This window comes from Rattus norvegicus, chromosome 5 (assembly GCF_021556685.1).
Source record: "Rattus norvegicus strain SHRSP/BbbUtx chromosome 5, alternate assembly SHRSP_T2T, whole genome shotgun sequence".
Taxonomy (NCBI): domain Eukaryota; kingdom Metazoa; phylum Chordata; class Mammalia; order Rodentia; family Muridae; genus Rattus; species Rattus norvegicus.
In genome coordinates, this window is record NC_141538.1 from 161,829,015 (window position 1) to 161,841,471 (window position 12,457).

Consider the following 12,457-nt stretch of genomic DNA (forward strand, 5'->3'; position numbering starts at 1 on the left):
TGCTGGTCTAATATGGGGCCACCCTCCTCCTCATCTTCCAGTCCTTCTTTAATTCAACCACAGGTTTCTCTGACTTAAGTCCAATGGTTGAGTATAAGTATCTCAGCTGCTTTTTGGACCTCTCAGAGGACAGGATGCTATGCTTCTGTCTGGAAGCACACCAGAACATCCCCCATCCTGGAGCCTCCCTTTGAGATGAATCCCAAGTTGGGCCAGTCACTGGACTTCCTTTCCCTCAGCCTTTTCTCCATTTTCCCATGCAGTTCTTTTAGACAGGAACAATTCTGGGTGTGAGTTTTTGACTGTAGGATGGCAACCTCATTTTTCCACTTGATGTCCTGTATTGTACTGGAGATAGACTCTATGACTTCTCTCTCCCCACTGTTGGGCATTTTATGTGAGGTATATATTGAGTCCTGAGAGTCTCTCACCTCCCAGACCCTCCCACCTCCATCCCTCAGAGGTTCCATATTTCCATTCATTCTGCTGTTCCTCAGGCCTTCACTACTGTCTCCATTCTCATACCTGATCATGTTCCCCTTTTCCCCTTATCACTCCTCCTCCCCTCTACCACCCAGGTACCCCCTTCTCTCTACCTCCCAGGATTGTTTTCTTTTCTCTCCCAAGTGGGATTGAAGCATCCTCAGTTGAGCCCTTCTGCTTGTTAACTTTATTTAGTTCTGTGGATTGTATCCCAGATATTCCATATGTTTTGGCTAATATTCACTTATTACTGAGTACATACCGAGTATGTCCTTTTGGTTCTGGTTACCTCACTCAGGAAGACATTTTCTAGTTCCATCCATTTTCCTATAAAATTCATGATGTTCTCATTCTTAAGCTCTGAATAGTATTCCATTGTGCAAATGAACCACAGAAAATCGGGAAGAGCTCTACTTGAAGATGCAGCTATAGCATGACTAAGCATGTACCCAAATGATGCTCCAACACATAACAAGGACATGTACTCCACTATGTTCCTAGCAGCCCTATATATAATAGCCAGAAATTAGAAAAAACTTAGCTGTCCCTCAATGGAAAAATGGATACAGAAAATGTGATACATTTACACAATGGAATTAAAGCTATTAAAAAATTATGACTTCCTAAAACTTGTAGGCAAATGGATGGAACTGGAAAATATCATCCTAAGTGAGGTAATTGAAAACCAAAAGTATATACATGCTGGTTCTCTCTGATAAGTGGATACTAGCCCAAATCTCAGAATACCCAAGACACAACTTAAAGGCCATATGAAGCTTAACAAGAAGGAAGGCCAAAGTGTGGATAATTCCAACCCAGTTAGAAGGGGGAACAAAATAATAATGGGAGGTAGAGGGAGAAAGGGATGTAGAAGGGAGAGGGGAAGGAAAGGAAAAAGAAGGGGAGGAGGACATGGCTAGGTTTGGGAAGAGACAGGAAAAAGTCCAGACAGCCAGGAGAATGAATAGAAATAAATAGCAGTGAGGGGTGGAGAACTTGGGAATCCACTAGAAAGTCCCAGACACCAAGGATTGGGGAGACTCCCAGGACACAATGGGGATGACATGAGCCAAAATACCCAACAGTAGGGAGATAGAACATGAAGAGACCACCTCCTATAGATAGATGTGGCCCCCAGTAGAGGGATGGGGCCACTGACCCATCTCAAAATTTTTAATCCAGAATTATCCCTTTATATCCCTATGCAGGGACAAAAACAGAGCAGATGCTAAGTGAAAAGCCATCTGGCGATCACCCAACCCTGGCATCTATACCATCTGCAGACACCAAACCACAATACCATTGCTGGTGCCAAGATGTGCTTACAGGCAGGATCCCAGCACCTAAGACAGATGCTGATAATCACAGCCAATCACTGACCTGAGCCCGGGGACCCCAATGAAGGAGTTAGGGAAAGGGCTGAAAGAACTGAAGGGGATTTCAACCTCATAGGAAGAAAAAGAGAATCAATTAGTTGGACCCCTAATAGCTCCCAGGGAATAAATTACCAACCAAAGAATATACATGGGCCAGTACATCCCTCCCACTACATATCTGACAGAGGGATGCCTCATCTGGCATCAGTGGGTGGGGGGATAGTTGGTTCTGTGAAGGCTTGATGCCCTAGAGAAGGGGGATGGTAGAGAGATCAGGACAGATTGTGTGGGGTTTGGGGGAGCACCCTTTTAGAGGCAAAGGGGAGAGAGATGGAGTGAGAGGTTCCAGGATGGCTGACTAGGAATCGGGATAACATTTGAAATGCAAACAAATGAAGTGATTAATGATATTTTTTAAAAAAGAAAGGAAAGGCTTTTGTTTATGTATTATTGCACATAAGGCAGTATGTAACCAAGAAAAGAGTAGGTGAACTCAGTGACAGAGAGAAAACCTGAGATAGATAGATAGATAGATAGATAGATAGATAGATAGATAGGTAAATAGAGAGCAAGCTGTCTTATAGTGCAGTTTTATAACAGCAATGACTCACCTGTCCGCTTGCACCTGCGTCCTTGCTTGGGACTCTGATTTTGTGCTGATCCAATCCTCACATTCTTGAGAACCCCAAACCAAGGAGGCTCATCCTTGGCAACTCTGGCTGAGACTGATAGCAGTGGGAGATGTAGAGCCTAAAGGGCCTACTTCCTATAGAGAGGCAGGACTCCCAGTGGAGGGATAAAGACACGATTTCATAAACAAAACCTTCAACACAAAATATGTCCTGCCTACAAAAAGTTCAGGGATGTAAGTGTCACAAAATCTGAGGGAATAGACAACCAACGACTGGCCCAACTTGAGATGCATGCCATGGGCAAGAATGGATTCCTGACAGTAGATGGGATGAGTGAAATGAGACTCCTCAGAACGGAAGATGGATTACCACACAGTCAACTTTTGCTCACATCTGTGATGTCGGTGTTCCCTGCTCTGCTCTGCCTTTTACGTGTTTACACTTTCCAGTGCTGTGTCTTCACCCTGCACCATACCCCTGTCTTGCAATGTTGGCCTGAGCTGCCTTTGGAAACTTGCTTGCTACATTAACATACTCTTCAATTTTTTCTCTTTCCCACAAGGGAACACTAGGGAAAGGCTCCAACCATTGTATCTGCAGCTGCTTTAAGCTGTCATCCATGTCTGGCTATTCTTTATTTTGGGAATCAACAAAGATCAGAGCAACTACATTCTTCTAAGTTGTCTCACCAGAAGACTCTGATACGTCTTTGACCACAACCCTCCTAAATATATATGTGTCTTAGCTGCACTCCAATCTTCTGTTTGACCCTACTTGCTTCTAGCTTACCTGAGTTGAACCCTGTTGTGCTGGAAGGTGGCTCAGATGTTCAGAGCACAGACTGCTCTTCCTAAGGACCCAACTAGAATTCCCAGCACCTATATCAGCTCACAACCACATACAACTCCACATCCAGAGGGAACCAGCTCCTGTGGCCTCTGGGCACTTTCATCCATGTGAACAGTTATTGTCAAAGACACACGGGTAATCAAAATAGGAAAATAATGTAAACAGTGGTGAATGAGATATCACCCAAGAAGTTTAAATAAATGAATAATAAATAAATAAATGTATGTATACAGATGTGAGCACTAAAGTTAAATTGACGATGATTTTTAAGCAGCACATTATTTATGCACAGCAGTCTGGGGGCAATCTTGTGATGAAATGTTCACAAATGCTTTTCCTTTAGAAAGTATTTTTATTATTTTGACTGTTTAGAGCTTTTGGCACTCGTAGCTCTCATTCTTTCTTTTGACGGTTTATTTGTGTGCATCTGGCGGTCTTGGAAGTTGCTCTATAGAAAAGGCTGGACTTGAACTAAGACACCTCCCTGCCTCTAACCTCCCAGGTGAAGTGGAAACTTCTAATTTCCTAGGATGGCTATGTTAAGTGATGTTTTGCTGGGGCACACGTGTGAAGGGCTGTCCTGCTAAGGCAGACACAGAAAGATTTCCTGAAGCAGACACAGGTGAAAGGATGTTTGGATATAGAATAAACGCAAAGAGATGCTTGACAAAGGAGTAAATATAAAGCTGCTGGTTTGTGCCTGATGTCTGCCTGCTGAGAGGACTGGACCGAAGCTGCTGGTCCCGTATCTTGGGCTACTTTGGGCCATCTTTAGGCTCTGTGTGTCCAGGACATCATTCAGCATACCTGCCCGCAATGACAACCTGAGACAGAAGAGGCCTGGTAAAGTACTCAGGTGCCATATGTCCCTGCTATGCCTTAGGAACTGTAAGCCTCACCCATTATAGAGCCTCCCGATGACCAGAGCCTCTGCTTTGCAATATTAGAGAACACACGCTGCCCTGTTATGTTCTTTAGAGGCCGTAAACCCAAACACTCACCACTCTCAGCATATGGAGTCAATCATAAGGACCAACAGAGACACAATTAACCTTTGGCCCACCAGGTACCCAGCCCTGCTTCTTTGAATCTCATTCCCCTTTAGATAGATTACTCAGAAGAAGGCAATGTGACCAGCCTCTTGTCATGGCAAAAAGTCACTGATCAACTATTAATGACCTCAAAAGGACGGTCCCGATGTCATATGCCCAACAACAGTTTCTGCCTTCCACAGATTGAGTCTTCCAAGAACAGTTCAAGAAGAATCTATGAAATGTAATACATGACATTAGTCTTTACTTTCACAGTTAGTACAATGTACTGGGAGACACTGGACTTCATTATACTAATGTGGAGAAGGAGGTAGGTCTGTTAATTAGTGCCTACAGTCTGCACATCCAGACTGTGTTTAGACTTTAAAAGTGAACCAGGACAGGTAAGTTTCCCCTAAGCAACGCTCAAGCCATGTACATAAGAGTTCACGGAAAGACTGGGAATCTGAGATCCATGTGCCAGAGAATTCTTCGACTTACATGACTTTCCCTCCTCTTCTTTCTCCTCTCTTTTTGTGTGTAGCTGTGGACTTTGCACACTGAGACAAGATGACCAGTCTGGGCTATGGGGTGAAATCAAAGAAGAATGAATCAAAACCAAATGAATGTTTGGAAAGCCTACACAGGAGAGAAGAGAATTACTGACTTGACCCTTTCAATCTCATTTTCCATGAAGAGCTAGAGCATGGAAGAGGGAACACAGAAATCACTGGGTGGGGGTTGGGGATTTAGCTCAGTGGTAGAGCGCTTGCCTAGCAAGGGCAAGGCCCTGGATTTGGTCCCCAGCTCTGGGAAAAAAAAAAAAAAGAAATCACTGGGTCGGGACTGGATAAGCGTGAGTGCTTTTCAAGGATGCAAACGACCTTCCTACATACACCATGTTGGTCTGATGCAGCCATTGCTGTGCTTTCGTGCCTTGAGCTGAATCTTGCCCATGCTGGAACCCAGAGGCCTCCGACTAGAATGCTATGAGTTGTGTGGGCAGATCATAGAAGGTCATGTCCCGGGTGTTGATCTCAATATGTAGTGAGACTGAGTTTGAGAGATGTGTCCTAGACTTAGTGCACAAGAGTTGTCTTGTACTGAGAGATGCATCTACCTCTGCTCTGCAAGTGCTTTAATCAAAGGCATCAGGCACAACCGCTTGGCTTCAATAAATCAGTTTTTGCCTCTATGGGTTTGGCCTAAGAATCTTTCCGTGTACGGATCTAATCCAATTTACCTGCACCATTCAAATCTGAAAAATGAGCAAGTCGGTGGAGACACAATTTTTTTTTGGTATTCACAGATAATATTTATTACACACACATGGTATTCCAGGCAGTTTATAAATATGTCCCAATATAATGTAAGGTTTAATTCTCATAATTGCCCTGAGTCAAAGACCATCTGCGTACTCACTTTACAGGTGAAAATTAGCTAAGTTCCTTATCCCAACAGAAGCCCATTTACCATCAAGGCTCTGAAGCTTTAATTCAGGAGCTCTCGCCTAAGAGTACCCTCAAGACACTAAGAGAAATCCTAGCCATTTCTTCATCAGGCCATGCATTCCAGTTATGCTTTCAACAATGGTGTTTTTATTCATTTTCTTAAGGAGAACTCCTAACATGAAGTAAGCTTCAGAACAAGCAAATCTTTGAAGGAGACGCGATGTTTTGAATGAGAGGCTGACTTTGGCTGGGAGGGTGTGGCTACAAAGGGAGGATTCAGCTGAAAGGTATATAAAGAGTCAGAGCAGGCAGAGAAACTCTCAGTCTTTTGGAGTTTGGAGTCACAGCCTCACCTGACCTGATAATGGTGTTCTGTCAACAGTGTCCAGATCAAGTAAGTCCCTCAGCTCCATCAGGATACCTCATCTCATGCAATCCAGTCTTTCCTGTCCTCACTTCAAGTTTTCTTTCTATAACTTTTTGTAGTATAATTTTTTACTTGGTGGTTCTTCCATTTGAGATGAGCTTTTTTCTCCATAAGATTGCCTGGCCTGTATCCTAGATATAATGGACTTTTCGCCTTATATCCACTTATCAGCTAGTGCACACCATACATGTCATTTTGGGTCTGGGTTAACTCAGTCAGCATGGTATTCACTAGTTCCATCCATTCACCTGCAAAATTAATGATGTGTTCATTTTTTAATAGCTGAATAGTATTCCGTTTTGTATATTAACTGCATTTTCTGTATCCATATTTTGATTGACTATTATCTGGGTTTTTTCTAGCTTCTGGCTACTACAAATTAGTCTGCTATGAAAATAGTGGAGCACGTGTCCTAGTGGTATGGTGTGAGATCTTATGGATATATGCCCATATATACAAGGGCTGTCTTGTCAGATAGAACTGTTTCCACTTTTCAGAGGAACAACCCAGGTGATTTCCTGAGTGGTTGCACCAGTTTGTAATCCCATCAGCAACGGAGGACTGTTCCTTTTTTCCCACATCCTCACCAGCATGTGCAGCCATTTGAGTTTTTAATTTTAGCCATTCTGATTGTTGTAAGGTGGAATATCAAGGTTATTTTGATTTGCATTTCCCTGAAGACTATGGACTTTAAACATTTTTAAGTGTTTCTTAGCCATTCGAGACTCTTCTATGGTTTAATTAGGGGAAAAATTGAAGATGAAGAGGAGAGCAACACCATAGGTAGATAAACAGTCTCAAGTAGACTGGAAAGCCAAGCGCTCCCAGAGACTGAGCCGTGAGACCAAGCAGCATACACAGACTGGTCCAAAGCCACCGGCACATATATAGCAGAGGGCTGCTGGGTCTGGGTTCAGTGAGGGGAGATGCACCTAGTCCTGGAGACACCTGAGGCCCTAGAGATGTGTGATTTTGGGGGCTTGGCATGGGAGGCGAACACCATCTTGGAGGGAAGGGGAAGGAGGAATAGGATGAGGTTCTGTGGGAGGGGGGCGATGGCTGGAATGTAATTAAAAAAAGATTGCCTGGTCTGAGACTCAGAGATTCTCCTACCTTGGCCACTTGAGCACTGCTTAACCAGATTAACACAAGTGTGTTCTGATTATAGCTTTTAATTGAGTCATTTTGTTCCCGTGGTGATTTTTCATTTTATTTCGGTTTGTCTCTGTCTTTTGAGACTGCCTCACTAAAAATGTCAGGGTGACCTTGAATTTCAGGCACTCTGAGCTGGTATATCAGATATGAATTATTCAAGTGTCTACACTACTAAACTTTATGGTACTTTAACAGTGTACTCTTATACACTAAATGAATAGATACAGAACTAAATGAATAACACAAAGCAGGCAAACATAATATGCCAATTATCTGCTTACTGACACATAGTCTTTTAATTTCAGGGAATCTAGGTTGTCCTCAAACTTGCAGGAAGAAACCTCCATGTGTATATTTCCATACATCTATGTGTGTATGGATATGTACATATATGACTGTATCTGTGTGTGTATTTAATAGACGTTATATCCCAGTCAGTTTGCTTTCTTCTCTCCTCCTATACCCATCCATGACAGCAAAAGTAAGATAGAGCCTGGATGGTCTCTAAGGTTAATGGCTCTCTAATTTACATAGCAAGTTTCAATTCAGGCATGGTTAAAAAAATGTCTAAAAGAAGCAAAGCAAAAAACCATTAAATAAACAAAAACAAACAAGGTATTTCTATCTGTTGATTGAGGCATGGTCTACTCTTTTCAAGAAACCCAGAATGTATTCAGAATTTCAGGAAGAAGCTAGCCTGTTTTTTTTTGTAAAGTGTTCAAATGAAAAATCTGACTATCACTTGAAATTAAAATTTATGCTTCTTTTTGTTACTTTATTTGGTCTTCCATTAATTTTTGTGGTCACAATATGTTCTGGTGCTGTAGAAATAACCATGACACTGAGCTGGTGATCTTCCTGCCTTCCCCATGTGAATTATAATCTCCACTTCATGGTTTCTTCTTTCTGGATGCTTTATAAAGAGTTATAGCCTTTACCAATGGACACTGAAGGTTTGCTGACATTAGTGTTTCTTTCCCACTCTACTTATCTCTCTAGCTAGCAGAACTCAAGCCTGTAGCCTTCCCAACACATTCTCCAAAATGCTTGTATAGGTGATAATCAAAGATTGGTGTCAATACCTAATGATGGTAATTTCAAATGTGTTGGGTTCGGTCCCCAGCTCCGAAAAAAAGAACCAAAAAAAAAAAAAATCAGATGTGTTGTGACTTACTCCATGCAGTGTTGCTGGATATATTGAGATTGTGGAAAGTTGGGAAACTGTATTTCTATGCTTTCTTTGAGGGCTTGAAGAGCTAAGCACAGTCTATTCATCATCAAACAACTGTCTGAGCCCTTCAGTGTTCCTGGTGATCATTTCCTAGTGGGATGTGTTTGCCCCAGTTATGCCTGCAAAAGGATGTGTTCTTTGGGAACTAGGATACTTGGGGGACACTTCACACCACCAGAGACAATTATGGCTTTGAAACCAACAAAGGTTGGACCAAACAGGTTTGGATTAGACATGCTATGTTGGCACAGGCTGAGTAGTGGTAGAACACATATTTAATTTCAGCACTTGGGAGGCACAGGCAGACAAATCTCTTTGGGGTTCATGCCAGTGTAGTCTATAAAGCAAGTTTCAGGACAACCATGGTATAGATTGGTCTTTAAAGTCTTTGTTACAAAGGAAAAAAAAAACCAACACCTGAGAGTGCTCAAATTAATAGACCGAGTTCTCCATCCTCATCAGTAGTGATCTAGCCCTCACAATCCCCTGTGTGGGCAGAAGGGCTTCCTAAATTTGTTGTCATTAATGGTATATTTTTTCCTGCTACTGTAGGATGACTCTTCAGAAGAAGACACAATGGAAGTCTACTCCCCACCCACCCTTCAGAGCCTGGCAATTCAGAGGCTACTGAGGGAGGAGGCCTTGGCCATTTCTGCTCTCAAGGATCTGCCAAATAGGCTGCTCCCAGTGATATTTGAGGAAGCCTTCATAGCTGGACATACAAAGATCTTGACGGCCATGATACCTGTGTGGCCCTTCCCATACCTTTCTGTAGGATTGATGATAAAGAACCTCAACCTGGACTCTTTGAAGGCTGTGCTGGAAGGCCTAGACTTACTGATTTCACGAAAGGTTTGCTCCAGGTAGGAAAGGTCAGCTGGGGTTGGAGGAAGGTTTTCTGAGTACTGACAATGAATAACTCAGGACAGAGAATATTTGGCCAACTGTGGATCAGAGGCTTCTTATCTTCAATTCTTCACCCTACAGTCATGACTGTTCCTTTCAGTGTGTAGAGGCTTAGCGTAGTGTAGAGGCTTGGGTTCAGTCTCAGCAATTGGGGAAAATAATGTCTAATGTGGAAGACAGAAATGGGTAGACACACCCAGTGAGGAAGAGGACTTTTTCCGCATTCCATGATGATACAAGTGAATGAGGTTGGGATTAAGGGGTCTGGAATGTAGGGAAGTAAGACAGGGATAAAGATGCCCTTCTTACATAGAATGCTATCCATTTACTCAGCATGAGGTTCAGGGTTTGATTCTAGACCTAGGAAAAACTAAAGTTTTAGAAGAAACAGCTGATGTGTAGGATGTGGAAGAGAATCCTACTGTAAGAAATATCCTCTCTTACCTTCTGAGAATTATACTCATTCCTCCCACAGTAGGTGCAAACTCAGAGAGATCAATTGGATGGATATACACCATGAGTTATCTGGAATATGGGCTGGATACAATGAAAATGAAGGCTTAGCAGAGTTCACGACACAGAAGCAGCCAGTGGAGACCTGTCCTGACTGTGGGATGAAGAAAGATTTGAATGTGATTACTCGACTCCAACTCAGGGAGGGCAGATTTGATGAAACTAATACATACCTATTGAAGTGGGCCCAACAGAGAAAAGATTCCTTTCATCTATGCTGCAGAATGCTGGAGATTTGGGGCTTAACCGAGGCTGCAGACATAGAAGTCTTCAAAATTGTACATGCAAACTGTATACAAGTGCTGAGGTTAAAGTATGTCTTCCTAGAAGATTTGGCTATGCTTAATCCCTACCTGAGACAGATGAACAATCTCTTCACACTCATGCTAGATGGCATCAATCGTAGACCCAGAATGGGCAATTTTGAAAAGCTTAATCAGCAGAATGTGATCACATGGATTTCTCAACTTCCCACATTCTACTGTCTCCAGGAACTCTGTATAGATAATGTCTACTGTATAAAAGGCAGCCTGAAAGAATGGCTCAGGTAAGGAAGGACTGAGAGGGTGTGGAACATCAGAGAAAATACATATCTTTTCCTTGTGTTTCTCTTTCTTTCATTATGTTTCTGTTTCTGTTTTGTTTTGTTTTCTTTTTCAAGCTAGAAAGTCTAGTATGGTCTGGCCACCATAAACCTAGCACTATTAGAGACATAGCATATCTGAAGAGATGAACTCTGTGCTAAGATATATGATGAGCATGCCTCTTATTGGTCATGTGTGAAATGTTTTGTGTCCCGAAACAGGTTTAGTCGATGAGAAATATGAAACACTGGGGTGAAGATAGAATTATAGATCTTAAAGCAACTAAACCTGTGTGAACTCCTAAAACAAGAAGACGTTACTGAATTCTTTTTGGGGTAGGCACTCCTTTCTACATGCACCACATTGTCCTGATCTATCCATTGGTGTGGTTTCCTGTAATGGAATCATGTTTATGGTGATATCCACAGGCCTCAGGGTAGAATGCTCTGAGTTGTGTGAGCAGACAACAAAAGGCAATGTCCTGGGGGGGTTGACTTCAATATACAGTCAGAATGAATCTGGGAGAAGTGTCTTCTGCTTTGCTTCCAATCCTATCAACCCACTTCAACACAATTCTCAGAAATCAATCATTTTCTCTCTCCTCAGTTGCCTGAAGAAGCCCTTGGAGGTACTTAACATCACTAACTGTCACCTCTCACAGTCAGACTTGGATTACCTGCCCTATTGCCCGAATATTTTTGAGCTCAAATGTTTGAAACTTATTAACATTAAATTATGCTATTTAGTCCTTGAGCCTCTTGGGTTTCTCCTTGAGAGACTCAAACATACCCTGGAATGCCTGGAATTGAGATGTTGTGATATGGGCGAATCTCAGTTCAAAACCCTACTGCCTGCCCTAAGCCAATGTTCCCACCTCAAGGAAGTCAATTTCTGGGAGAATGAAATCTCCCTGCTTTTCCTGAAACAACTTCTACACCACACTTCTACACTGAGCCAACTGACCTTTGAGATATACCCTGCACCTCTTGAGTGCTATGATGACTGGAGTGTAATACTAACAGACATATTAAAAAACATTTGTCCTGAGCTCCTGGATATACTCAAGGCCAAAAGACAGCCCAAGAAGGTCGCCATTGCTACAGCTCAATGCTCTAACTGTGAAGGCTTCTATGTTTATGATATGGAGACAAAATGTTGCTATTTTGAATATGGACTATTTTAAGGTTGATTGTGGAACAGAGAAATGGAACCTTGAGGAAATCTTAAGTGAATGTCCATTGTTGAAAGGAACATGGATATGTCAATCGCCTAAAGGTCTGAGGTACACTAGAAAAAGCAAAACCTTCTTCTGAGCAGGTGAATGGATGTTGTACCTGCAAAAAGTATGTATGAAGCACCCAGTTCTTTAGGATTTTTGTAGTTTGAATGTGTTACAATATAGGCACCCTTTCTTGAGGAGATCGCCTCCCTCTCTTGACTCAATAGAATAAATATGTTGAATTTCTGTACTGATGATATGTCTCCATCAGAGCACAGACCTATTCATTCCCAGCATTTCTGAACATGTGTCTGATTTCTCATTCATGATCACCAAAATTAGGTCAATCTCAGATTTGTGCAATTTCTTGCATCCCAGCAACAGGTCACATAAATGGGACTGAAAGCACAGGGCTTCACAAAGTGCTCAATGTTTTGGAAATAAATTTGTATGTACTGCATTCATATAACAACTTAGGCAGATATGTAGAACAGTGTGATGGGGGTCAGGCTTCTTCAGCAGTTAGGAAAATGAGGACCAAGTGAACACCAAGGCAGGCACATTTCAGGAACTATGTTCTTATATATAACTTTTGCTGGA

At 42.3% G+C, this 12,457-nt stretch overlaps 1 protein-coding gene across 1 annotated transcript; it reads left to right on the top strand.

Moving 5' to 3' along the window:
- Nucleotides 1-5,986: 5,986 nt before the first annotated feature.
- Oog1 (oogenesin 1) lies at nucleotides 5,987-12,112 on the top strand. Its single transcript, XM_087551545.1, has 4 exons — nucleotides 5,987-6,216; nucleotides 9,188-9,498; nucleotides 10,017-10,601; nucleotides 11,245-12,112. Exons 1-4 carry the CDS (start codon nucleotides 6,187-6,189, stop codon nucleotides 11,819-11,821), a joined length of 1,503 nt encoding a protein of 500 aa, XP_087407671.1. The 5' UTR covers nucleotides 5,987-6,186; the 3' UTR covers nucleotides 11,822-12,112.
- Nucleotides 12,113-12,457: the final 345 nt, after the last annotated feature.

Bases quoted from the DNA above. Each gene is read 5' to 3' on its own strand.
- Oog1 (XM_087551545.1), top strand. From the start codon at position 6,187: ATGGTGTTCTGTCAACAGTGTCCAGATCAA. The intron at 9,499-10,016 runs GTAGGAAAGGTC...TTCCTCCCACAG, and splicing joins TCACGAAAGGTTTGCTCCAG to TAGGTGCAAACTCAGAGAGA. The intron at 10,602-11,244 runs GTAAGGAAGGAC...CTCTCTCCTCAG, and splicing joins AGCCTGAAAGAATGGCTCAG to TTGCCTGAAGAAGCCCTTGG.